The 27,486-nt window shown below is 43.7% G+C and overlaps 1 protein-coding gene across 1 annotated transcript; it reads left to right on the top strand.

Moving 5' to 3' along the window:
• The first annotated feature begins 441 nt into the window (after window positions 1-441).
• On the top strand, window positions 442-23,415 carry TRADD (TNFRSF1A associated via death domain). Its single transcript, XM_077831163.1, has 5 exons — window positions 442-677; window positions 5,944-6,094; window positions 11,145-11,422; window positions 14,084-14,276; window positions 17,290-23,415. The coding sequence occupies exons 2-5, from the start codon at window positions 5,953-5,955 to the stop codon at window positions 17,598-17,600; spliced, it is 924 nt and encodes a 307-aa protein (XP_077687289.1). The 5' UTR covers window positions 442-677; window positions 5,944-5,952; the 3' UTR covers window positions 17,601-23,415.
• Window positions 23,416-27,486: the final 4,071 nt, after the last annotated feature.

Genomic DNA, 27,486 nt, shown 5'->3' with positions numbered 1-27,486 from the left:
CCAAATAGACTTGCATTTCTCACAATCCTGGTAATTTTTTGTGGCTCTTCAAAGAGGGCATGATTGGGCCCAAGACCAGGACTAGGGGATGCGCTTTTCTACAGCTACCTTGTGTGACTTGTGTGTTATATTTTTATGAGGAACATAAATGATTATACCTTGGTGCACAGTTCTGCATTCACTGTGAGGCATGGAAAGCCATTTCAGGTCAGAGCAAAGAGATCTCCTGAAACAGACAACCCTAAACTCACTTGATTGGTTCACCGAGTCATCTGATGAGAGCAGACAATTCCTTCTTTAGCACTCAGTTACAGCCTTCTGCTGCTAACCCAGGCACATAGGACTGGCAAGTGCTCTGGCCAATAACATTGATTCCTAAACCTGAAGGGGAGGTACAACTCCAGCACACAGGGAAATGTACTTTCTCAGACATAAGTTTGATCTGAGCCTCAGTGATTTACCATCATGCCAGATTTTACCCTTTCTGTCTTTAACTCCTTGCTCCTGGTATTAGGATTACAGCAGTGCTAAACTGGGGGGGCTGGTTTCTCGCCTTCAGCTGCCTCTCAGTAAAGCCACATGACCAGGAGGAATTTTTAGTGACTCTTTCTTTGCTGCTCTGAACAGAGGCGGAAGTGAAGGGCATCTGAAAGCGTGAGAAGGGGTGTCTGGACAAGGTAAATTACTATGAGTTCTGGGAGGGTGGTTTTTTGGTGGGCGTGACATTTAATGTGGTTTTGCTGTGATCAATCAGCTGTGCTTGCTGCAAAGAAAAATCAGCTGCCAAGAAAGTTCTGGCTTCAGAGAGCTTTGCCCCAAATTCCATCAGCGTGAAATTTGCCACATGAGACCCAAACCAAATGGGGAATTTGTTTTTACAAACTGGTTTAATTTCAAATTAGCTCGATTTTCCCCTATGAAATCATAAATCAAGAAATAAAACCAAAACCAAATTGAAACAAGCAGATTTCCAGGGTCACCCACCCGTAGGCTAACTTTCTGGCCTTGGGGAAATAAGAGAGTTTCATCTTTTGGAACAAATATTTTGAGATCTATCGGTCTGACACCAGAGCTTGAGTCTTTCTGGTGCTGTGTCTATTGTTCATAAAATATAGGGCCAAATTAGCTGCTGGTGTAAGTGGGTGAAATGCTGTTGAAGTCAATTGAGTGGCACTCATTTACAGAGAATTTGGCCCAGAGATTTTAAAGCATTATAGGTAGTTATTGCACATGTGTGATATTGACCCAACGGACCTTTTCAGTCAAGGAAAAACAATGCTGGTGAAAATGGGCCAAATTAACAGCCCCAGATCTTGTCCATTCCACAGAACTGGCATTGAATGAGCAAATCCAGTGCAACCTTCTCCAAGCAGCCCCAGAACCTGTTTAACGTCTGTCCACCAGCTGTATGTAGCAAGAGGTGGGGCTCAGTCTCCATGAATCAGTTCTTTGCTTCCTGCTGGCAGGCCAGCAATGCTAGCTGTGGGGTGGCTTTCTGAGAGGCATTTGTTTACTAGGAACTAAGATGAGACTCCCAGAACTCATTTCACATGGGCCACTGAATTCAGAGAGATTTTTTAAAGTCAACATGTGTTACTGAAGGAAGTCTCTGCCCTATTTTCACACTATATTTTTTCACATATTAGCAAACCAAATCCCACTGATTTTAATAAGCCATTCTGCGCTGTATTGCTGATCCTAATGGGTTTGCTAGAGTTGTTACTATGGCTACCTTTCCCTTCCTGAATCTGTGTATTAACAGGACAGGATTAAAAATATTTTGCTTGGACCAACTCCTAGAAAATGAAATACCACTCACTGTTCATACCTACTGTTGGGATACTATGCCATTTGCTGGGATTATGGAAAGTTAGGATTATTACATTGCGCAAAAGCTATTAACAGAGCATTCTGCTACAGGGAATATTATGTTGCATAGCAGGACTATTACTCCAAGTGAATGGCCTCTCTATAGGATCAAAGGGAGAACTATGATGATTCTGTTTGCATTTTAATCAGGGACCATCTTTTTGCTCTGTTTGTACAGCATGAAGCCCAGTGGGGTCCTGGTCCAGGACTAAGGTTCCTAGATGCTACAATAGTACAACCAATATGTAAAATAATAATAAAGACAAATAAGATAGTTTGATACCTAATTTACTATCCTGAAACACAGTGTGACAAAATTCAGGTCAAATTTCTTGTGTTACAATAACTGGAATGGGTCTCTACTGAAACTGACCAAAGCAAAGAACCGAGTCAGTGGTAGCATCATTTCAATTCAGTAACTAACTTGATATTTAAACTAAAAATGACAGCCTGTGTTAGTTTTTTCCTAAGTATGAACTGACAGGTGACAGATGCAAAAGGTAAGAGACGAGGCAGGAAAGATGATGAATTACATATTGTTCAGGTGTACATACCGGGTGGGGGGGATTTTCAAAGTGCTCAGCTTTGGCTTGACTTCTATTTGAGCTCAGTGGCGGAAGTCTAAATGACTTTACTGAGCGCACAGGTAGGCCAACACGGAACGCTTCTGAGAATCCCACCCACTGTTGTTAGTAAGTCTTCTGGTCATGGAAGTGTGTTCCGTGAAAAAGATGCAAGGTCACTGGGATGACAAAGTGCTGCTTACCTTCAGAGTTGTTTTTGGCATCTACAGTGTAATTCCCAGGTGCCCCTGTGGAACTTGCATGTCAAACCAATCTTTTGTCCTAGGAGAAAGTTTAAAAATCCCACCAGCTGACTTGTGCTGAGAGCCAACTTAAAGAAAACTGGGTACATGCTCTGTCAATGACAGCAGAGAGAGCCAGGATTAGAGCTGGGGGAATACTTTTGACTAACTGTAAAATTGCTGAAAAATGCTTTTTTCAGGGCACCAAAACTAATCGCAAATTCCGGCTGAATTCCCCAGAGAGCTTTGGCTGGAAAAAATATATGATTTAAAAAAAAAAAAAATCAACAGATCTGGTTTCAACCATTTCAAATCAAATGTTTTGCCTTTTTGTTTTTAAACAGTATTTCATTGAAATGCTTTCATTTTTAAAAGCGAAACCAAAAAGTAAAAAACACCCAGAAAGAAACACCAAGCAGATTTTGTTTTGCATTGAACTAAATCGGTAGACTCAAAATGATTTTTTTTTTTCAATTTGGAAACAAACCCCAAACAACTTCACTTCCAGTTTAAATTGAACCATTCACACTCCCCTCCCCCCTCCCCCGCCAGTTCAGCCCCTGAACCAAAACATCTATTGCTTGTTCAACTCTAGGCAGGATACCACACTCCTTCTGCACCTTGTTTTTGTCTGGGGGTTTTTTTAGTTCTTTTTTGTGTGCATGTGGAAGGTGACCTATTTCTCTGCAGTTTAAATCACACTCTTCTTTTCTCTTCCCTCCCATATACCTAGTTTTCTAGGAAACTCTCTCTCTTTTGCTCTCCCTCTCTTAGACACTAGGAGACAGACATGTACCTGAACCAGAATTGGGAGCATACAGAACCAGATCTGAACTTTGCAGCTTGGACTCTTCTCCTCCTTTTGCTCCCCTCTGGGTGACAGTTTCACAAGCATTTACGTGACTTAGGAACACAAGTCCTTGGGATTTATACTCCTAAGTCACTCCGGCAGTTCTGAAATTTCCATCCAACATACACACAGATATGTGCCTCTAGACAGATCAATAGATATTTCAGCACAAATCTCAGGACTGGTTGTTGTTATTTATATTTCAGCAGTGTCTGAAGGCCCCAGTTGGGGACCCCTTGTACAAACACATGCTAAGAGATGGTCCTTGCCCTTGCCTTTGCCTTGGAGAGCGTATATATCCCACTGATTAGCGTGTGGTACATGCCCCACCCACCCCTTGCACCCACGCCACAGAGGGTGAGACGCTGTTACAGTCCCCAGCTAGCAAGCCTGGCTCTTTAGTGTCTCCAGATTCATGGTCCCAGGTTCTATCTCTGGTGTGTTAGAAAAAGTTAAACTAGTGGCTACAGAAAACAAAAAGTTCAGTGTGCCTCAATCAGGTTATTATTAGATACACCCTCTCCTTTATGCATTGGCAGGGGCCGGACTAGATGATCTAATAGGAATTTTCCATCCCCAGCACCTATGATTTGGGGATTGTTTTGCCTGGAAGTTTTGGTGCACGTTTTTGTGTTTGGTATTAATGTTAGAATTAGCCAACCAAGCTATAGTAGGGATATGAATAAGGTGGGCGACTAAACAGTCTTATCATTTAAATATATATGAGACCTACCAGCCATCTCTAGGGAAGGCTGATAGAATCCAATGCAAAAAGGAACTTTTCTAAGTATCCTGGTGATGCTGATCAAAACGCACCAGTGTGGAGACAGGATCCAAGTTGCAACTACATCCATTTATAAAACAGTCTGTGCAAAAGGAGGGAGCCTGTTGTGTCATTCGGAATTGATCCAGCCCCTCACTGATGTGGAGGGAGTATTTCCCCTGACCTCAGTTGGGGTTGGAGCAGGCCTCAACATGCCAATACTTGGAACATCCAGAACTGTCAGGTGTCATGCATCTCACGTGCGACTGACGTGATGAAGCTATAAACTGGCCACTTACCGACTCTTCAGACTGCCAAGTTTTCTTCATTTTAACGGAAACAGGTTCACTTTGGAAACTGGGTCTGACAATGATGGAGAGATGTTATCAAATTTCCTCTCTGCATGGGGTTGATATTATCTGACTGGTGTTAATAAAAACATTGCTGATAGGTGAGCTTGTTCTTCAGTAGCTAAGCCATGCAGTCTGCAACTGGTTCCTATCCTGGGCCATGCAATTGTTCATGGCTGAAATTGGTTTTGCTTTGGAGATGATTCCTTAGTATTTATATTTAAGGAGCACCTTCATAGAAACCCACCTTCTGAGGGCTTGGCTGACTACTGGGCCGCCCACCACACCTTGCTGCCATTGAATGGCTTTCCCAGCAAGGCACGCTGTAAAGCTAGGACTGTGGCAAGAAGCATACGCAGGGTTACAAAATGCAAACCTAGTGACAGTATCACAGGGAATTTCAGGATTATTTTAAGGGGATTTTTTGCATGACCTTTTATCAGACATTTCTCTAATTGAAACTGTCCGGGGGTAAATGTTTTAAAGATATAAGAATGTCACGACAGAGATTGGAAAATAGTAAATTCCCATCATCCTCCCATTCCAGTAGTTCAGCCACGCTGAAAGAGAATTCAGTTCAGTTTCATCCCCTTGGCAAAGATGACTCGGGCTCTCCAAACTGGCTGACTTGGTGGGTTAGCCAAGCCTGGCAGCGTTTGCCTTCAGGACCCAGTGTGCTATATTCACTGAGCCAGGCTGCACCAGTGTGAGTTCAAGACACTGTATGATATAGATGAAGGTTTCTCATAGTGGAGATGAGAATACGAAGAACCAGATCTAGCCTCCTTTTTGCATTATCTAAAGCCTTGAAGTGAAATCCTGGTCCCAGTGAAATCAATGACCGTACTGCCCAGTGCCTTCAATGGAGCCAGGATTTTACTTTGGATATTTTTTTTTGTGCAGAAGAAAGGAGCTGGGTTTAAGCACCTCTCATGCTCATTAGACCTGATCATTAGAGGCCTGATTGGTGAATTCTCAGCAGGTTCTCACCTTTGAACTCAGGGTGTCTCTGAACTAGAAATCTATCCATCGGGGGACTTCAGTGTAGGATACTGAACGACTCTTTCTTTGGTGCACAATGTTCTATCAATTTTTGCTTTAAGAGATAATGATTATAATTCCCTTAAAGGCTACACTTGCTTTGCCAATAACAATCTCATGACTGTTAGTGTTTTTTCTCTTATAGCACGTTTTCAGATAGAACAAAACCACCTCCGACTAACATCCTTGTTACAAACTTTGCTTTGCTTTGCGTGTGTCATGGCTGCCTCCAGAACAGACTGTGCTCACAGACCTGGTATTTTAGGTGCTGAGGATGGCAGACAGCTCTGATCTCTGGATTGGCAGCGCTTATCTATTCCTCCAGTCGACATCTGAGAAGATTATCCTGCCCTCTCTTTATGAAAGCTCCCACCAGAAGTCTAGCGTGTTCAAGGCCCTCAAGTTGGCTTTAGCAGGTATGTGTCATTGCACTGAATACAAATGGAAATGTCACAATGTCTTATTTCTTTACTTGCTACATTCATTTTCAAGGGATTTGGTGCTTGGAGAAAGGTGACAGATTCACAACACAGGGAATTTTTTAGGAATCTTAACTGCAATTTCATGGGTCATATCCCATCCTTTCCTATTAATTTCATTGAAGATTGTAGACTTCTCAGGGCTTTTACAGAGAAGTTCAAGCCATGATCTTCCAAGGCTTGAATTCAAGCACTGGGGTAATCAGAATCCTTGCACCTGCTGGACCACTTACTGTCCAATAATAAAGTTAATCCTTCTCTCTCCGTTTCATTGCAGCACTAGGTAAAACTGATGTCACACTGGTTAAATCAGAGCTCTGCACTGATAGCACCAGACATAGACATAGATAAGTGCACTCTGGATATATTATTAATAAATTATTTGTGCTACAATAACACCCAGAGGTCCCAAATGAGATTGGTTGCCATTGAGTTATGCTTTGTATAGACACATAGGAAGAGACTGTAAACTCTTCAGGGGAGGGACTGTTTAAATAGACAAGAAACAATGGGTGGGAGAAAGGAAGCATTAGTCCCATTTCACAGATAGGAAATTAGTGCACTGAGAGATTAGGATTCCAATAGGGCTACTCACATGCTTAAAATTAAGCAGCTGCTCAAGTGTTTTGCTGGAGAAGGATCAGAAAGCTGAGCACCTTGCAGGATTGAGCCCTAAGGGTTGTGGCTGAGTGGGGAATGGAACCCAGCTCCAATCCAGTGCCTAAGCCACAAAGCCATTCTTCCTCTCATATGATCACCCTTCCCAGTATTTCAGAGTAACAGCCGTGTTAGTCTGTCTTTTCAAAAAGAAAAGGAGTACTTGTGGCACCTTAGAGACTAACCAACTTATTTGAGCATGAGCTTTCGTGAGCTACAGCTCACTTCATCGGATCATCCCAGTATCTTAGCTGTTGATACACTAGAGGGAAGAGATCGCCACTATTCTCAGGTTCCAAATCGTTATCGTTTACACTTGGATCACAAAGTTAGCAGATTGCTTAGAGTCCAGATTTTTTTTTTTTGAACAATCGTTGAAACCAAGACAGGACAATTTTAGCCCCTCCAATGTCAGTGGAGTTTCAACAGAAAGGAATTTGGTCCAGTCTAACTTTTCCTTGCAGCTGGCTACAACAGCTGACCCGACTTTTTACTCCTGGGTTCACAATTGCAGCCCAGTGATGAAACCTTACTTACCCTGCATTAGAAAACTAGACTTGTCAAGTGTGGGAAATTCTGGATATGGGAAAAATTACCAGTGAAAGAATAAATGGGGCAAAGGACTGATAATTTGCTCTCGGCTTCCTTTTATCAAACATATTGAGCCAAATCCTTTACTGGTGTAAATGGGCTCAACTCCAACAAAGCCAATGCAATGGTGCCCATTTACACCAACACAGGATTTGAGCTACAAACGGTAGAAGCATCTCAGCTGTGATCCTTTGCAGCATATTGACTCCCTGGATAACGATAATTTAAAACAGCTATCACATTTGTTTTCTCTCCCCATGATGAATATCTTAGCGTCAATCATTTACTGTACAACCAACTCTCCAGTGTGTCCTTTAGCTGGGTTTCTATAAGTACAACCTGCCTTTTCTCACCAGTCTAATTATATCGGGCCAGATTCATTGGCACGCTGCAAATGCTTTGTGCCCCTCCAGCGATACAAAGCAGCAGACAACCTGGCTTGATTGCCTGGTTAGGCCAGATTTATGGCTGCTTTGCATCACCAAAGTGGTGCAAAGCAGTCAGATTGTACTGGTGAATCTGGCCATATACGTGAACAAGAGCTCTGCCCATTTCTGAATTAATTGCACTACATTCTGCACTGTACCGCCAGACCTAAAGAAGGAATGAGACCTGGGTATTCAGAGCAGATAAGCGCAAAGTCGTCTCCTGTGCAACAGCCATAAAGATCATTTTACGCAATTCATTACAACTTTCCATGTTTGTACAGTACCTGTTCACCCAGATCAAACTCTAGTGCAAACTTCAGTTGAATCAGCCTCTTTGTACTCCTGATAAATGGAATGAGAAGGCAGAGATACAGGGCAAAGGGCATTTATTTATCAGTAATAACAGCAAATTTGAATGCCTCTCTCCCCAGATGTCCCAGTCTTACAGCCGTTCCAAACTTCACCTTGTGATGCAACCAGTAATACATAAAGGATCTCAGTGGTACATCACGGCAGGGCAAAAGCCTTGCCATACACGTAAAACAAAGAGATCCTAGAGATGCCGGGGCTGAACTCGAGTGCTCTGGACTAATGAGGCACAAACAGATCCACTTTGACATAGGACATAGGCTGCTGAGCCGAGACACGGCACAGATATTTGTTACCTCAATATAGCTGATTGAAACCAACTGTGACAGGTTGGATCACAGAAACCACCTTGGGACTGCCAACTGATGTGCTGAGACTGTCCCTGAGCCCGTTTTCCCTGGCAGCTTAGGACTCCAGAACCTTGTCTTGTTTGAGACAGACACGCTAGCCTGCTACAAACACAGACCCAGGTCTGAACTACATCCCACAAACTGCAGGCTTAACTGAAAACAGCTTAAGAAGTGTTCCTGTTCTCAACACTCAGGTGCCCAGCTCCCAGTGGGGTCCAAACCACAAATAAATCCGTTTTCCCTGTATAAAGCTTATACAGGGTAAACTCATAAATTGTTCGCTCTCTATAACACTGACAGAGATATATGTACAGCTGTTTGCCTCCCCCTCCCCCCCCAGGTATTAATGCATACTCTGGGTTAATTAATAAGTAAAAAATGATTTTATTAAATACAAAAAGTAGGATTTAAGTGGTTCCAAGTAATAACAGACAGAACAAAGTGAATTACCAGGCAAAATAAAATAAAACACGCAAGTCTAAACCTAGTACAGTAAGAAAATGATTACAGATGAAATCTCACCTTCAGAGATGTTCCAGTAAGCTTCTTTTTTTACAGACTAGCCTCCTTCTAGTCTGGGTCCAACAATCACTCACACCCCCTGTAGTTACTGTCCTTTGTTCCAGTTTCTTTCAGGTATCCTTTGGGGAGGAGAGGCTATCTCTTGAGCCAGCTGAAGACCAAATGGAGGGGTCTCGCAGGGGCTTAAATAGACTGTCTCTTGTAGGTAGAGACCCCCTCCTCTCTCCTATGCAGAATACAGCTCCAAGATGGAGTTTTGGAGTCACATGGGCAAGTCACATGTCCATGCATGACTCAGTTCCTTACAAGTTGGAGCCATTGCCTACATGCTACCTTGAACATCCCCTTATGTGGACTGGAGTCTTCCAAGGTTCCATTGTCCGTTAAGTGTTTCTTGATTGGGCACTTAACTTGCAAATTCCTTTCTTAAGAAGCTGACTAAATGTGTTACTAAGGCTACTTAAAATCAAACAAGTACACAGCCAATATTCATAACTTTGAATATAAAAATGATACATGCATATGAATAGGATGAATACATTCAGTAGATCATAACCTTTGCAGAGATAGGTCACATGGCATATGTAGTATAAAACATATTCCAGTTATGTCATATATACATTCATAAGCATATTTCCATAGAGCATTATGGGGTGCAACATCACACCAACCCTACATTGAGAGGTGGGTGAGGGTGGGGGTTGACTTTGGCTAACTACACTGAGGTAAAAAATATCCTTGCCTTGTCTCCATTAGGATTTTACATCGAGTTAGCTATCCCTGTGTAACAGATACATCTGTGTGCAGTAAAGACAAAGTCTCAGACAGAGAGGTTTTGGATATAGGGTTTATTTACACTGGCTGAGATTTTCAGAGCGGCCTCAGGGATCTGGACACAGTTCCAAAATCTCAGCCATTATCTGGACACAGTTCCAAAATCTCAGCCACAGTTCCAAACACAAGGGAGGGAACAAGGGAATAAAAGGATAATTTCATTGAAGGTGCATGACTGAAACCTTACTAAGTGTTGGTCTACACTAGAAACTTTTGCCAGTACAGCAGTGTCGCTTCGGTGGGTGATTTAATGACATTTCTATTCCGGCAATAGCCCTAGAGTAGACAAGGTTATTCTGACAAAGTATTTTTGCTGGTATAGCTTATTTTGTTCAGGGAACTGGTATACCCTAGACTGGTGAAGCCAGTCATATAGAATAGCAATACTGGCAAACTCTTTCTAGCGTAGACAAAGCTGAAGGAGGACTGGGGTTGCAAGCAGGAAGTGGACAGGTAAAATGTTTTGTGGAATCTCACCTATAGCTTTACCTCGACAGCAGTCTGGCCATGTGGGAGAGGAACACTCCCTCTTTAATCTCCTCTGAGGTAAAGTCTGCCTGCCCCGTAGTTAGATCTTAAAGTTAATTAATCAGTTTAGCATAGTTAGTTTCTCCCGTTAGGCTTGTGACACCAGCAGAATTACCTGTTGCTGACACCCGGTGCAGCTGCATATGGGTGGTTTAACTGCAGTTTGAGCACATAGCATTGTTACACTTGATTTCCCCGCTGATTTCAGCTCCTCTCTCTTCAGCAGATGTATTTCTTCCACTGCTGACCCCTGCTGTTACTACTGGGTAATCGTGCTGATGCAGACAAAGCACCAGAGTGCACCTTGCGTTCTACGTTAGATATAACGTGAATGGTCTCTCCCTGTTGCAGGGAGTCAGATAATGCCCTGTCTGTGAACTGCAATATTAATGGATCTCTAACAGATTCAGCTGTGGGGTAATTTGGACTGAATGCTTCAGTTCAAATGGGTTCCATGCATAGCACATAGTCAGTTAAAGCTTACTTCTTTCCTCCCACTTTCAAATACAAGCTCCCCAACCCAAAATAATTTATAATACAGGAAAAAATAAAAATAAATAAAAACAAACACATACGGAGAAAGGCTATCCAGGCACAGGTCTGTCACCAAAAGTTCGAGGAGACAGAGCGAGTCACCACCCAGGCAGCGCTCACATGGACAATCTGTTTCATGGCAAGAAACTAACTCTGCCTGTTCTTCTGTGCCAGATTCCACCGGCGGCCTGCATGGTGTCGACATGCTCAAGGTGCACTGCAGTGAGCCGCACCTGATTATCCAGCTTAAATTCTGCATTCGAGAGAACTGCCGCAAATTCCTTCGGAGCTACCGGGCCGGGTTGTTCCGGGAGTCTCTGCAGAAACACCTCCAAGTCACCCTGTCAATGACAGCCGTACCTGTTCAAGTGGAGCTGAAGGCTGGCAGCGAGCAGCTGGACCACATGCTGAACGAGGAGGAGCGCTGTTTGGAATGTATCTACAACGAAAAGGTACATTAGAAGGAAGCATGGTCCAGTGATTAGGGCCCTAGGCTGGGACATGGAAAACCTGCGTTCAAGTCCCTGTTTTGCCATGTATTTCCTGTGTGATCCCAGCCAAGTCACCTAAGGCCAAATATATAAAGATACTTAGGACCTAAAGATGCAGGTAGATTCCTAGTGGGATTTTCAGCAGTGCCTAGGTGCATAACTCCCATTGAAACCAGTGGGAGTTTAGTGACATTTTCAAAAGTAAGGTGCTTTTGAAAATGCCACAAGACACTTAAATACCTTTAAAAATCTAGCTGTTAGCCTCTCTTGTGCCTCAGTTTCCCATCTGGACAATGGGGATAATAGCACTTTCCAACCATACAGGGGTGCCATGAGGTAAATACATCAAAGGATGTGAGGAGCTCAGACATTATGGCAATGAGGGCCAGGAAAGTACTGAGGATAAATAAATGACAGCCAGAATATTAAATATTTTGCCTGTAATACTTGGCACGTCTCTAGATCCTGGGGTCTCAAAGTGCTGAACAAGCATCTATTAAAGCTCAGCACTGCTGTAAGGCAGGAAATTCTATTATACCTGTGTATGGAGGGTAAACTGAGGCACAAACAAATCTGAATTGCCAGATAAGTGAATCAGTAAGAAAACCCAGCAGTGCCACGTTACACTCATGAGACCATCTATTCCAATGTTGCTTTTGCCTCCCCTACATCTCCTTTGAAAGTAGCATTTGGAACAGTTCCTAAAAACTGGGGCAAGCACAACCACTATTCATCACAGGTTGTCAGCATAGTTTGAACTGGGACCTTCAGCACCAGGACGTAGACCTCTAAAACCTGAGCTGACAGCAGTAGGAGGCTGCTATCCTTGATGTGGACCCACTCCAGTTGAGAGAGATGCAAGTTTTACATGTGTCATACCAGCAACTGGCTTTAATAGTCTGGCAAATGATTGCTAAGCATTCCTGAATAGTTTCCAAACCTTGCTAATGATATTAGAGGCTGCTGTTTTGGGATCCGCTTAGCTCACTCGAGTATAGGGCCTCTGAAATAGATTAAATAATTGAATTCTGTCTCCTGTTCCTTGCCTCTGTGCTGTCTTTAGATGCTTGTTTCACCTGGAATTTAATTTGCACTAGCTCAAAATGGTAGCTATTAAACATCTTCAGTGTCCCCAAAACCAGATATCTGTTGTACCTGCTGGGGGTGAGTGCATCTCTGGATTGATTTTTTTGCCAGGAAATGAAAGACAAACACGTCATTATGGGAGATAACAAAAGGCTATATTATGCATCCCGTCAGTTTTTGCCTGCTGCTCCTTTCCTAGTCTTTTTGCTGAATTAGCAGACAAGCCAAGAAAAGATGGATTCTTTCTCTGCTCCCAAAACTGACTCAATTGGTGTAAATCTGAAAAACCCAGCAACAGAGCATGCTCTCCCCTGTGTGTTTGTCCCCTACGCGGTACTAAGGACCATTAGCTAAAGGGAAAGACTCGTGCAGTGACTAATCTTCACTCTAATGTGTAACCTGGTTGTTAAAGTAGGGCACCAGGAGTCCGAACTCCTGGTTAACTCTGGTCAGGAATTTTTGGCCCGAGCGTCACACTGTTTCATTATAACAGAAAACAGGAAACACTTTGGTTTAGAACAGACAATATGATGTTTCAGTCAGTACTAAGTAGCTGCTGCTCTTAATGATTTTTAAAATAAAATAGAATATTTCAGCTATTAAATTACGTCATATTCTGACACGAGACAAGGTGGTTGAGGTCCTGAAGAAAACAAAAGAGAACTGAAGAAGAGCTCTGTGGAGTACAAAAGCTTGTTTCTCCCACCAACAGAAGTTGGTCCAATAAAAGATATGATCTCACCTTCCTTGTCTGTCTCATACCCTGGGGCCAACATGGCTACTATGATACTGCGAACAACATATCATGACATGTCAGTAGCAGTAGTGACTTCTGACACGGAATGGAAAAATGACCAAAAATAATATACAAATGAAAAAATAAATTAAAATAAATTTGGAAATGAAATTTTGCCATTTTGAAACAAAAGTTTTCCCCAATCACAATTATTTGGAAATTCTGTTTCACAAGAAATTTCAAAAAATGTTTGGTTTTTTGTTCTGATTCAGAACAAAAATTAAATTGCGAAGTGTCGATATTACCCATGAAACAAATTCTGAGATGCAGCCTGCTCTATTCCTGGCCTTTTTTCCCAGGTCTGCCACTTACTCTTTGAGCCAGATCCTCAGCTGATGCAAGTCAACGTAGCTTCATTGACTTCAGTGGAGACTGGAGTTCTGGGTGCTCCTAGAATACAAGTATCTATCAGTAATGAGCTTCCCTCCACTTTATGATTTATTTATTGCGCCCTTGTGTGGGGAAAAATAGTATAGGGGAAAGTTTTGGGGAAAAGAGCCTTTTAAAAAATGAGGATTATTTAGTGCAAATTCATAGACTGTAAACCCATAAGGGACTATTAGCTCAACTAGTCTGTCCTTCAGTATATCAGGCCATAGATTTCATCCAGTTACAACTGTACTGAGCCCAGTAACTTGTGTTAGGCAAAGCATATCTTTCAGAAAGGCATCTGGTGTTGATTTGACAACTTCATGAGAAGGAGAATGCACCAGCAATGACTGGCACTGTTTGCCTTACAGCCCGACCGCCTGAGGGACGAGGAAATTGCAGAGCTGGAGGAATCTTTCAGGAGCCTGACTTGTCGACAGGAGAGCAACAACTCGACCCCTTCAAACAACTGCAACTCTTTGAACTCCTCATCTCTGCCTTATTGTTCTGGGGGGAGCTCTCTGCCCCCTGGAGCCACCTTCACCTTTCAGGAACAACAATTTGGTGAGTGGTTAGAACTGAGCTGTTAGAATCTTAAAGCCCTGGGTCTTCCACTCTTCAAACCATAAAGGAGAAAGTTTAGGGAAGTAAGGACTGTTTCTGGATGAGTCAAGAATAGAATTTCCCAGATTATGATCATGGGAGCTGCCATACTGGGTCAGACCAAGGCAGTCCGGTTTCTGACTGTAGCCAGCAGCAGGCACTGTAGGGTATGTCTAGATTGTAGTGAGGAGGTGTGATTGCAGCAGGTATAGCCATACCCAGCTGGCTTTGATGGAGCTAGCCTGTTAAAAACAGCCACATGGGCTAGCCACCCGAGGACAGTCCAACCCAGGACATATTGTGCAGCTAGCTTGTGCCATCGTGTCTACACTACTGTTGTTATTTCAGCTAACTCATGCTGCAATCACTCCTCCTGACTGCTGCGTAGACATTCCCTCAGAGGAAGGTATAAGAAACCCCACAGTAGGCAGCTGTGGGATAGAATTTACCCTGAGGGAAAGGTTCTTCCCAATCCCATTAATGAGAGGCTGGTTTACAGTCACAGAGTTAAAGGCCAGAAGAGACCACTAGGTCATCTAACCTGACCTACCACGTACCACATGCCAGCACCCGCACACTAAATCCAATAACTGCTCTGAGACCAAAGTATCACAGCCCACAGGAGACTGAACTTTTACACGCTACAGGCAGAGAATAGGAGAGACCCAGGTGCACCAGTGCCCAAGGCCCCCACAATAGGAGGGAAATGATTCAGTGAGAGGTATCCAGATAATCCTGGCAAATGACCTGCACATCCACACTGAAGAGGAAAATCCACCAGTCACTGCCTGTCTGATTTGGGGGGAAATTCCTTCCCAATCCTCCAGATAATGATCAGTTGGTCTCTGAGCAAATGCACAAAAATCAGCCAGCCAAGCACCTGAGAGAGAGAGAGAGAAAGAAAATGCCTGGTGCCACCTTGGAGCCCTGGCCTGTGCCAGTCAGTGTCCCATCTCCAGCCATAGCCTTACCTGATGCTTGTGCCCTGATGCAGGAGGGTTTATATCCCTCTGCAACACACAAGTGAGGTCAGTCAGTGGCCTGGCTCAGCTCTGGGAACGGGAATAAATCACCTCCCAGGAGCGACGTTAAGTTACCCGGACATAAGCGCCAGCGTGGACAGCTTCTCCTGCCGACATAGCTACTGCCACTCGCGGGGGCTGGAGTAGTTTAGCCAATGGGAGAAGCTCTCTCCCCTCGGCTTCAGTCAGCTACATTAGAGAGCTTACAGGTGCGCAGCTGTATCGGGGCCGCTGTAAACACTCCAGTGTAACCGCGCTCTGAATGGACAAGTAAGAGGAAGAAGTTTCCATTTTCCGAGACAAACCCTTGCATGAAGGTAGGGCCCCTGAAAATGAAGGACGAATGGTACTGATTGGGGAGATAGCCATCCAGGGTTCCCCTCACAGCTCTGCCAGTGTACCCCAGCTGTGAGCTGCCGCATCCCCACTGTTCCAGTCTTGGCTCTTTCCTGACCAGAGATATTTGTGAATGGTCTCAAACTGCAATATGGGTTTGTGGGCAGAGCCCACCTGGGTCACTGTTGAGTATGATTTAGCCCCATATAAAGATTTTACAGGTAAAAAGCAGGGTGGGATCTGCCCTCCCTGATTCACTATTTCAGGAGTCAACAGATATAGAAGGAAGCTGAGAGTGTTTAGAAAAGGAACAGAGAAAAAGATCAGAAAGACGAGCCCGAGGGTTTTAAAAGGGCAAGGACTGATAGCATAAGGTAAAGGGGAACATCCAAGAGAAAAGTAAACCCCATGAAACAAACGTATAGTTCCGCCCTGGTGTGAGACAGCTTAACAATATGTGCAGCCAGGACTGGCCTCACGGGGGCACTCTAAACACATGGCTGCCTTGGACATCAAGCTGGAAAGGTTATTAAGTACAGACTCTCTCCCTTACACAGGTCGCTATCCTCTAGTCCTAAAAGTGGGTGCTAGATGCCCAAATCCAGAAGATGGCACATTTTAACAGTCACAAATAAGTTTCTACTAATTGCCACTTAGTGAAGATAGCACTGTCCTTTGGAATGACTGGACACGGAATGTTCATTAGTATAAATTGTGGACTTCAAACCCTTCCCTGCTCAGCAGTCTTTGTAAAACATGCACCCTGGTCTCCTCACATAGTCACTACCTGTAGATCTAAGTTACCTAGGACGTGACCTCTCATATTCCCAGACAGGGCGAGGGGAGAAATGATTCTCAACAGTAATGACTCTTCTGCTGATAGCGAAACACTGATACTTCATTTAAAATCAACATTCAGGATGAATCATAAACACATACAAATTATATCAGGTCTGCTAATAATACCACAAACAGCAGCATCCCTTTATAGTTTCTATTACAACCAAAGGTACAAATGAAAAGCAACTAAGAAACGCTAAGAGCAATTACACACTGTGCTTATAGAGATCCCCACAATCAGATATTGTATGGTGGATTAGCACTAATGTAAGAATCCGATAAGAACAAATTTCTATTGCACTGATTTCAAATCTGAAATTTGTAACTGAAATCAGCTGACTTTTTACCCTGGAGGATGTGGGGAAGTTGGTCACAGTATCAGCATTGCTGAATGATTAATGCAGGTCAGTTCAGTTGTCATGGCTTCCCTTTCCCGTATACGCTGATTTGGGTGTGTTTTCAGTGAGCACAGATCTCTGTGCATAACTCCCTCTTCATGCAGAATTTACTCCTTTAAATTCAATACTGTCACTGTGTGGCACAAGACGCACAATGCTTCTTCCGGGAGTGAGTTAGTGAAAACTCCAGCTAACAAAGGGTGGGTACAACTCCATGACAGAGTTTAATACATTACACACACACTAAGTTTTATCCTTTACCATACTGAGGTCTCTGCTCCACAAAATATTATGTAGACCTTAACATGGCCTTGCATTGTGTCAGTGCAGTGATGAACTGGGACCCCAACGTGTTAAGCACTTCGTGTTCCCTTTAAGCCAACAGAACACTCACGCCAGATGACCATCAAAAATTTGCCAAGCTCGTGTCGAAGAAATGGAAGCAGGTGGGTAGGTCTTTGCAGAAGAACTGTCGTGCCCTTCGGGATCCTGTCATCGACAACTTGGCCCACGAATATGACCGAGAGGGATTGTACGAGCAAGCGTACCAGCTCCTTCTCAAGTTTATCCAGTCAGAGGGCAAGAGAGCCACGTTACAGAGGCTGATTGCAGCCCTGGAGGAAAACAGTCTCATAACCTTAGCAGAGGAACTCCTGGGCCTCCACCCTAGTGAAAACGACATGTCATAGACCAGGGATGGAGAAGCCAGCGGAACTTGGATCTTGCCCGTTTCAGACAGTTTCCAAGACTCTAGCCAGCATCCCAGGAATGCAAAGCTCAGTTAACCACCATGGTATCCTACTAGCAGAGAATGCCCAAGAAAAAGCCGCTGTGCATTTACAAAGTCAGCCTGGGTACTGAATTACCACATTCATTGCACATCGTTGCCAGGAGACAGTGCTGCTTACGGGCTGGGGAGAATGGCTTCCAACTGGCTCCCGGACACTACCCCCTGGGGCGACATGTTGCAATGCACCTAACAATGCTACAGCCCAGGCCTACGGATTATGCCAACATGGTGAATGTTAAAGAGCAACTGTGGTCTCAGGAAAGTCCTTTGGGAAACATTCTACAGGTGCTTAGAAATAATTCTGCTCATTGAATATAGTACACACTTGGAGGGGTATTCCTGCCCCCTTCATTCTTCACAAATAAGGACATTTCATGTAAACAGTAACTCCTCCACTAAAAAGCTTGTCTGCTCTTTCCTTTCTCTCCCCACCTGAAGGCATCCTCGTTACTCTAAGAAAGTTTCAATTCTCCATGCTGCAAACAGCTGCAATGGAACAAACTGCAGGTGGTAAATAAGCAGGAAGAGCAGGTGAACTCTTCTTAAAGGTGTACTGCAACGTCAAAACCAACTCAAGCCCCTACCCACGTGCTGAATGACGCCTCTAAGCGGGCCGCAAGGTCCATTCATCACATCACCGGCTCTCTTTAAAAACTGTCCTTGGCGTTGCTAGAGATGCCCCAGAATGCAGCACTCTGGGACATCACATACCAGGAGAGTCAGGACCCACACGACATCTTTCTTTGGCATGCTGAGATTCTGAGACAGCCAGGAATCAGCTGGGCCTGGGGTACCAGGTTCACATATTCTGGATTTCAAGTGTAAAGTTTGGAAAAGTACAAAAAAAGAGCTAGGGTCAACTTCTGCTCTCTGTTAGATCATGACAACCCCACTGGCTTCAGTAGGTGTGCCCAGGCTGTAACAAGAGCAGAATTTGTGCCTGAGCCCATAAGGAAATACACAGCAACATATAAGGGAGCATAAGCAGTTGCGTATCACGTAAACGTGATCATCCAGCTTGCTTTTCTGCGACATGTTTCTTGTGGCATCCTGGCTGGTTTTTACTTATCTTTAGGCCTTTCATTGACTCCATTTAGCCTCCCCCTCCTTTCCTGATCATGGAATAGCAGATAGTCCATGGGGGTCATTTCAGATTTGGGGGGAGGGTGGATCTGCCAGTGTGTGTACTCATGTAAAGTTGCTTGCTCTACCTCTCAAGGGCAGTGGTTCGCCAATGGGCAAGAGCGGATGTCCTTTTAAACCAAATAATGTTTTATCCTATTCCTATAAGCACTTCTGTAACCTTTGGCTGAGACAAAGAAATTCCCTGATAAGGAAGAGCTCAGGCCTGGGATCCAGATGTAGGTTCAAATCAGAGTTCACAGGAATACCGCTCCCCACCCGCTAGAATGATACTATGTTTGTCCCGGTGGTATCCAAGTGCCTAGAACAAACTGAGCCTGACCATTCAATTGGAACCTGAGACAGTTTGCTTTTGGATCTGATTCCAAATCACCAAGGTCATGTGTGTTCACGTGCAGGGTTTGTTAATCCCAAAGAGGATATATGACATATAAAATTTGAATATGGGATTTTAGGGTACGATGCTGCTCCCATTATTTTGCAATTGGCTTCAAAGAGAGCAGGATTGGAACCTCATTTTGGGCCCGTCTCCACTAAGTCACTCGACATTCCTGCTGGTCCCCCTTTTTTTTTAAATATCTATTTTTCAATTGCATTTTACAGTAATGGTTCTTAGAATACGAGATGATATGCATGCTGTCCTGTCACTTTTTAATCCAACATTCCTACGCTATTAGTCTGTAGTCTAACTTAACTGCATGCCCAGTCTTCCACTCATATCAGTGCTAGCCACCCTGGGGAGAAAAACCTGCCAACACTCTGCAGTCAAAAATCGACCATTCTATTCCTCAGAGTCTGCCTTAAAGTCTTAAATTGCTGTTGCCATTTTACATCCATGGATGGAGCACGCATGAATTTACCAGCCCTGTACTTTTTATTCCTCTGCCAGTGCTAGTCATGTGTGTTCCCTCTTACTCACAGATTTCCTCTCAAAAGTGCATTAAGTGTTCGAGTTCTTGGCAGCGCATATAGGATAACATCATTTTTAATAGCATTCACAGGTGTCCTCTTTCAGAGAGGTGAAGTAAGAGGGTTTTCCAATGGCATGACATAATGGTGCTGTCAGGAGTATGCACAGTGGGTTAGGATCACTGGGAATGGCTGTATGTCCTAGCATCTTTTCATCAATCATTCCTTCTAGAATCAGCTGCCATGCCCTAGATATGGTGAATTCTGGCCTCAAACCAACACCTGCTTAACCTCCTATCCCACAGCTGTTCTGACCATGTGACTTTTAGTACCATCTAGCACTTTGAGCCAAATTCAGACCTAGTGTCAGCAGGTGTAACTCTCATGGAAGCCTCTGGGACAAATTCAGCATGTGATGTAATAGTACAGAGTAAGCTGCATTAATTTGGCATTGAGTAGCTGTCCAGTTCTGCTCTCACCTCTGTTCTATACCCGTGTGACTTCTCTGAAGTCTGTGGAATTACTCCTGATTTACACCGGTGTGCCAAAAGAGTGTAACTGACACAATGAAGGGGAAGAAGAGGAGGTGGCAGAAGGAAAAGAAATTAACAAAAATGTGTAGAATACAAGAGTGGGGCTGCTTTACCTCACTCTACAGTATGATGAGTGGAACTGGAGGAAGAGGGTCAGGTTTCAGGAGGGAGGTAGTTTGGTGAGACTCCAGGGGACCAGCCATATAAGCTGGGAACAGGCTCCTATACACACACAGTAGATTCTCCGCATGCAAGGCTGGCCTGTCAGCAAAGGTAGTAAAGTTCTGTTTCCTGTAACTCTGCCTGTCTGCCATGTCACTTATTGCTAATGAGGCACACATCTTCCTGCAAGTTGTTTTTCCTGGTTAACTTCCTTCTTCTTCTTTGGTGTGGTAGGTACACACATTTTTTTGCACACACTTAAATACCAAATAGGCAAAGTGGGATGCTTCTTTACCACTTACACCAGTCATCTAATGCCCACTTGTGCGGTGTACACCATGGTTTGCATCGCTACTGAATTTTTCCCTGCACCTTGACACTGGTCCTATATCAAAGGGAATCTGTGAAGACATACCTGTGGTTTCCTTCAAGGTCAAACGTGCTATTATTTTGAATGCCACAGAATGTTAAACAAATAAATCAGCCTCACAAAAACAAAATAAATGGGAAAAATATTAAGCAAACAACAGAGATGAGGTCAAAGTAAATTCATAGGGGAAACTCCAATAGGGCTTTTTTTTGTGATACAGATTGTTTTTGTAGTGTTTGCAATGTCTCAGATTTGAAACAGGCTCTTTTCAGTCTGGCAGAGGGAAGAAGAGATTGATCCAAACAGGGCTTTAAATGCCTTGTTTTGGCATAGCTGAGCGAAAGGGTTTACATGGCTGTTAAAAGAGGAGGATGAAGTTTTAAATGGCCACCATGTCCACTTTGGCATAAAAACGTAACTAGATTTATATGCAGTGTTGTTGTAGCCATGTGGGTCTCAGGATATTAAACGAGGAGGGTGAGATATCATCTTTCATTGATATTACCTCACCCCCTTGACTAAACTAGATTTATGACTTAAGTAAATCCAACTTTGTTTAAAGGTGTAATGAAAGAGGATATCAATTGGAGAGACAAAGTGGATGAGGTAATATCTTTTACTGGACCTGCTCCTGGTGAAAGAGACAAGCTTTCAAGCTTACAGAGATCTGAAGAAGAGCTTAATGTAAGCTCAAAAGATTGTCTCTCTAATGTTCTGGGACCTACACAGCTACAACACCACTGCAAATATCAAATTGGTCATCAGAGGTGTGATTTTCAGAAATCAGTGAGAGTTTGGCATTCAATAGTGCTGAAAAAATCACACCCTAGATTAATTCTTCCACTTGAAGGAGAACAGACACTACGGTGGATGCTTTAGAAACCATGGTAGATGACAGAAAGATACCCCATTCCGGCTTCAGTCCAAACCCATGCCACATAGTCATGATGGACTGATTTATAATCCAAGAGCTGCGAACAATTCCAAGAATAATGAAAAGTTTTCAGTATTGCCAGTCACAAGTGTTCAGAAATCATGAGATTTAAAAAATAATACATTTGGAGTTCTTTTTATTTGCTAGCTGGTATGTGCATTTTTAGGGTTTTACATTTTCAACCATATCTCTGCAGTCATGAGGGCTAGAAACTTAAGGTTTGGAAGGTTTGGGTTTTTTTAATGTATGCTGAAATTCTGGTATAGTCACATGATTCCGGGGGCTGGGGCTTTAAGAAAAACACCAATATGAGATTTGTGATAAAAATGAGAGAGTTGGCAACACTGGGTTTTACAGCCAGGGAGTCTCAGAACCATGTCAAAATAACCCAGAAGTCAGAGGAAAACATGGCTGAGAACAAGATATATCTTGCACCGTTACTGAGAGGTAGGGTTAGAGTTGCGGGCTTATTCAAACAATAAAAATCAAAATGCTCAGATTTTGAACTACCAAGAGCTGAGGCTCTGTTAGAAAGAGGTGAGCGGATGATCTCTTAGACATTACCTGCGCCTCTTGCCTCAGCATTTAGGTGACAGAAATTGGAAGGGTCACCTTGAGATGCCGTGGGCCTCCTTGCTAGGATGGACAAGTCTTTCTCCAGCTTCAAAGGGGAGCCCAGAATATTTGAGCCTCAATCCCCACCCCATCCACACCCTCACACACATTCCACTTAAAATTTGAATAAAAAACATAGATACCATGCACGTGGCAATGAAAAGCATTTGAATGCTCTCAAACCGCTTGTTTACTTGATTTGGAAACTCTCTTATAAAAAGAAAAGGAGGACTTGGGGCACCTTAGAGACTAACAAATTTATTTGAGCATAAGCTTTCGTGAGCTACATCCGATGAAGTGAGCTGTAGCTCACGAAAGCTTATGCTCAAATAAATTGGTTAGTCTCTAAGGTGCCACAAATACTCCTTTTCTTTTTGCGAATACAGACTAACACGGCTACTACTCTGAAACCTCTCTTATAAAAATGTGTCTTTGAAAGGATCATAATGTTTTGTGCCTCAAGCCACTGAGACATTAGAAAGACACTGGAAAGGGAAAGAACAGGGTTTCTTCACCACGAGCCAGGCCCTCAGAGGTTATGACTTCAATGGAGCTACTGCTTTAGGATCTGGCCCTGTGTCTTTTGTTTAAAAATGGGCCCAAATTTTGGGCAAGTTCAGGTCTGGATCCAAGCTTTGTAGGTTTTCCCTGTCTCTACTAAGGGCTAAACCATGGTTGAGGTTTCCAAGCCAACTAGGGGAATGAGCCACGCAACAGTTAGTCATTTCAATAAGAGCTGTGTGGCTCAATCCCCTAGTCAGGTTTGAAAATCTCAAGCTGAAACTCCAGCTATGGATTCCCTGGAAGTTCAGCTCCAGATCGAGATTAACAGTTTGCAGCTCCAGTGCTGAGGGATTTCAGCGCTGGAGCATGTGCACCCAATTTACAGCATTTAACCTCAATAGTATTTGTCTTTTGTATCGGAAAGCATTTTGTTCTATTTTTTCTGACTTCTTCTATAAAGAAACATGTATTTTTGGTGAATATTGATATATCAGATCATATTTTTACAATGTCTTTAGAAAGCAAAATAAATTAGTTTGGCTTTCTTTGCCTCAGCTTTTATTTCTTACTCAATAAAGCTTATTAAAAAGAGGAATATAATCAAGTATGGGATGCTGCAACGGTAAAAAGAAATGAGTGCATCATGGGAAGCTCTGAGCGTATAACTGTCTTCACCGGCTCTGACAACGTATCTACCTGAAAGATCCTGGAGATACTTAGATTGTCAGCTCTTTAGGGCAGGGACTTTCTTTTCTGTGTTTGTACAGCAGCTAACACAATGGGGTTCTGGTCTGTGACTAGGGCTCCTAGGCACTGTGATAATACAAATAATAATATTAAGGAGAATCCTGCTGTCCAGAAACAGGGACGTGCAAAGCCCATGTGGTTTGGATTCTGGTGACAGCTGTGCAAACTTCAATGGTTTTTGGTTTGCAGGGTTGCTTCCTCGCCCCCCCCCCCCAGTTAAATGCTCTGGTTTCACATCACAACCAAGTTCCGTGGAGGTTCCAGCTATAACTCTGATGGGCCTGTCAGCAAATATGACCAGAAATTGAGGTTTGTTACAAAACTTGAAGACAGGCAAGGTTCCCTTCATTTCAGTGCCATGATGTAAGTTGTGAGCTATCTGTCCACTTACATGGCCCTCATTGACCACAGTATCTGAGCATTTTACAAACGTTGGTGAACTTGTCCTGATAACATCCCTGAGAGGTAGGGAATGATCATCTCGGTTTTACAAATGAGAAACTGAGCCATGAGGGGATTAAGTGGCTTTCCCAAGGTCACACAGGAGGTCTTGACAGAACCAAGAACTGAACCCAGGGGTGAAATCCTGTTCCCACTCAAGTCAATGGGAGTTTTACCATTGACTTAAGTGGAGTCAGGATTTTACCCAGTCCTCCACAGTCCAGTGCCTCAGCCACAGGACCATCCTTCTTCCACGTATCATGCTGTTCTAATACTAACCCCATGGATCAATGTATCGGGGTAGGAGCTCAGAGTGCAGGGCTCTCTGCCCTAGTGATGGACGAGAGTGATGTTTGACGCATCAGCCAGATCTGATCAGGAGCAGTTCCAGTTCTCTTTCAGTGGGGTAGGACTTTGCTCATTTAAAAGCTTCACATGCCAGACTGAGCCTTCTGCCCAACCTTGTCCAGTGACCCTTGAGGGACAAGATGCCATGCAGTGGGTTGGAGAACCAGTGCCAGCCCAAAGAATACCCTGTACAGCCCAGCACATATGACGGGAAACAGTAAATCTGCAAACAGCTCATAAAATCAAATTCTTCTTATTCGTTCCAGTGAGGCCTTTAAACAAGCCCAGCAGTGTGTCAATGTTAGCACGCTCTCCATGTGCTGAGTAACGGAGCTTCGCAAAATTCCTTTGTCTATCAAAAGCTCTGGGTGGATCTATTGCCCCTTTGGCCAACAGGCGGTGCTCCTCGGGGTCTTCCATCTGCAGAACACCTTGGAAAAGCCATGTACTATTAATTATCTGTACCGCAGTAGCACCGAGATCCCCTAGCTGAGATTGAGGCCCCCATGGTGCTAGAAGCTATATGCTCACATTACAAAAATATGACAGTCTCGGCCTCAGAGCACACGACAAGAGACAGCTGGAGAAAACAGACACATGGGAGCGGGGAACAAGGTACAAGGGAAACAATGAATAGGTAACAGTGTCAGGAGACAGGGGTTCACCCATGGCGACTGTTCCTCTCCTTACCTTCCAGGCCCCACTGCATGGGTCTCGAAACAGCAGCAGCGGCTACCCACAGAGGAGAGTTAATACTTAGGAGGCTCCCTGTTTATCTTCATCCTGTGGAAGGAAGCAAAGGGACAGGGAGGCCCCAAAACTCACAGGAGGGGAGGAGCAGCGAGTCTATGGCATGCTTCCGTGTCCACTCTGGGTGGCTGGGGCCCAGAGGGAGCATTGTAAAAGTAGGGGCAGAGCTAGGGAGCTGCTGCTCTGCGTGGTAGGTCATGCCTTCTTCCACAAGTGGCTGGCTTCAGGCTGGAAATGCAATGCAGTATCCAGCCAGGTATCAGACCCCAGGGCAGACTCCCAGCATGGCTGTCTATATCCCCTGGGGCAAAATGAAAATTAGGCACAGCCCTTTCTCTGACTCACAGCTCAGTTCTGCTCCCGCTGGGATCAGTGGGAAGTTTGCCATTCCACGGGGAAAGAATAAGGCCAGTAATGCTAAAGGCTGGGGGAGGGTTGGCTTGGTCACATTACTTCTTAATAAGCTGTTCTGTTTCAACGGACTAACTAGTAGCTGAAGTTGACCAGTTGTACCTGTCCCCATTAGAAAGCTTTACGGGATATCACCTTTACATCTGTGTGGTCGGTATTGCTGGTGAAATGCTTTGGTGGAAATTATTGTTCCTTTTTTTTTTTAAACCAAAAAATTGGGGGTTTTGGACCATATGAACGTTTTTTAAAAAACGGTATCCTTCCAAATTTTCTGTTTTGTCAAAAATGAAAAAGTACTGCTACTAATAAATACTTCTCATGCTCCCTAGCTCTTCTGTAGCACTTTTCATCAGTTAATCTCAAAGCACTCCACACGGGAAGTCAGTATTCTGATCCCCATTTTACAGATGGGGAAACTGAGGCACAAGGAGACCACATAACTCGCCCACGGTCATTCAGCAGGCCGGTGAGTACATGAATTTAGATGCCATTCTGAAGTAATGGTTTTGGTTTAATTCCATTTGATTCAAATCAAAAGGGAAAATGGATTTTCATGGGTTTTGGTCCCTCATTCCATGGAGTCCCCTGCATTTTTTTTTCCCCTACTGGAGAAACCAAAACCAAAACATCAATTTTTTTTTCTCTTTTTCATTTGAATCCAACTGAATCTAAATTAAAATTGTAAGTTAGAAATTCTGTACAAAAATACTTGGGCAAAAAAAAGAAAAGTCTGTGGGAAAATGTTGAACGACCTGAACAAGGCTTTGTTGCTTTCAAAAATCTCATGGGAAATAACGGCTGTTTTTTAACCAGACCCAGTGTTCAGTGAAGTGCTTCACTTCGCTTGAGCACAGAGGGAAGAATTAAGTGGTCATAAGAAAACACCACTCTGGTACCATGTTTTAGTCCCCAGCAATTTACATTCTCTGCCCCTTTTATACGAGGCGTTAGCTCTATTGTTCGAAGAAACATACGTGGAATGCCTTCCAGATCTGACACAGGCCGTGTGATCCATCACTGTACGTACAGTCAAGCAGCCAACCCCTGTTCGGTGCGAGCCAACATCTGCACTCAGAGCTCTCTCCAACTTCCCACAGCCTGTGTGCGGAGACATCTGCCTAAATCACATGACAAGCACTAGGAAAACTGAGCTCCTTTCACCACTACAGTAAGAAAGTGTTTGGAAAGAAGAGATGTAGAGTGTTGTCACAAGCCACATTAGCACACACACACACGCACACATGCACGGAGGAACTTTGGTGGCTTCCGTAACAAAAATGCCCCCAAATGCAGGAGACTCAGCATTGCTTTGCTCAGCAAGGATTTCCTCGGTTTCAGTTAGAGGCTAAGGAATGTCTCCACTAACTGTCTCCAGATGTGCCTACTTGGCAACCCACTGACGAAACGTTACTGAGGGGACACAGGATCTACACTATCAAATTGGATGTAAGTATCTAGCATTTATGTTTGATCAGGGGGACATGTTATACTAAAGGCAACGCGAACTGGAGACTCTTATAGTCAAGCTTTTATTTTAGTCAATCCTACAGTTTTTTGTTCCCACAGTGGTTTATACAAGAAGCTATGCAGCTCATTTTACCGTGATTTAATATGCAGCAGAGCCAGTTAAAATGAACTGTCTCTGGCCAACTTTGCATAGGCTTGTAATTTACTTCACAATAGAATCTTCTTTGCATGTTGTTAGATGTTGTTTTTTGTGCAAGACATTAGGGCTTCTTTATGGGGTGTCTTAGAGCTGCAAGAAGGGCTGTTACAGTCCAAATGTAATCATGTAAAAATATGGGCATGTTATGCTTACAAGACCTTCTTTTTTGGGTTACACTCACAGTTTTTATGCAGTCCTCTTTACCAGAGTTTCAGTGGTGTAATCTTCGGAGCTCAGTCCATATATACATAA

Source organism: Eretmochelys imbricata, chromosome 12 (genome assembly GCF_965152235.1).
Source record: "Eretmochelys imbricata isolate rEreImb1 chromosome 12, rEreImb1.hap1, whole genome shotgun sequence".
In the NCBI taxonomy this organism is placed as follows: Eukaryota; Metazoa; Chordata; order Testudines; family Cheloniidae; genus Eretmochelys; species Eretmochelys imbricata.
The sequence above is the reverse complement of the archived record's forward strand: the minus strand, read 5'-3'. Positions and strand labels throughout refer to the sequence as shown.

Bases quoted from the DNA above. Each gene is read 5' to 3' on its own strand.
- TRADD (XM_077831163.1), top strand. From the start codon at position 5,953: ATGGCAGACAGCTCTGATCTCTGGATTGGCAGCGCTTATCTATTCCTC. The intron at 11,423-14,083 runs GTACATTAGAAG...TTTGCCTTACAG, and splicing joins AATGTATCTACAACGAAAAG to CCCGACCGCCTGAGGGACGA. The intron at 14,277-17,289 runs GTGAGTGGTTAG...GTTCCCTTTAAG, and splicing joins CTTTCAGGAACAACAATTTG to CCAACAGAACACTCACGCCA.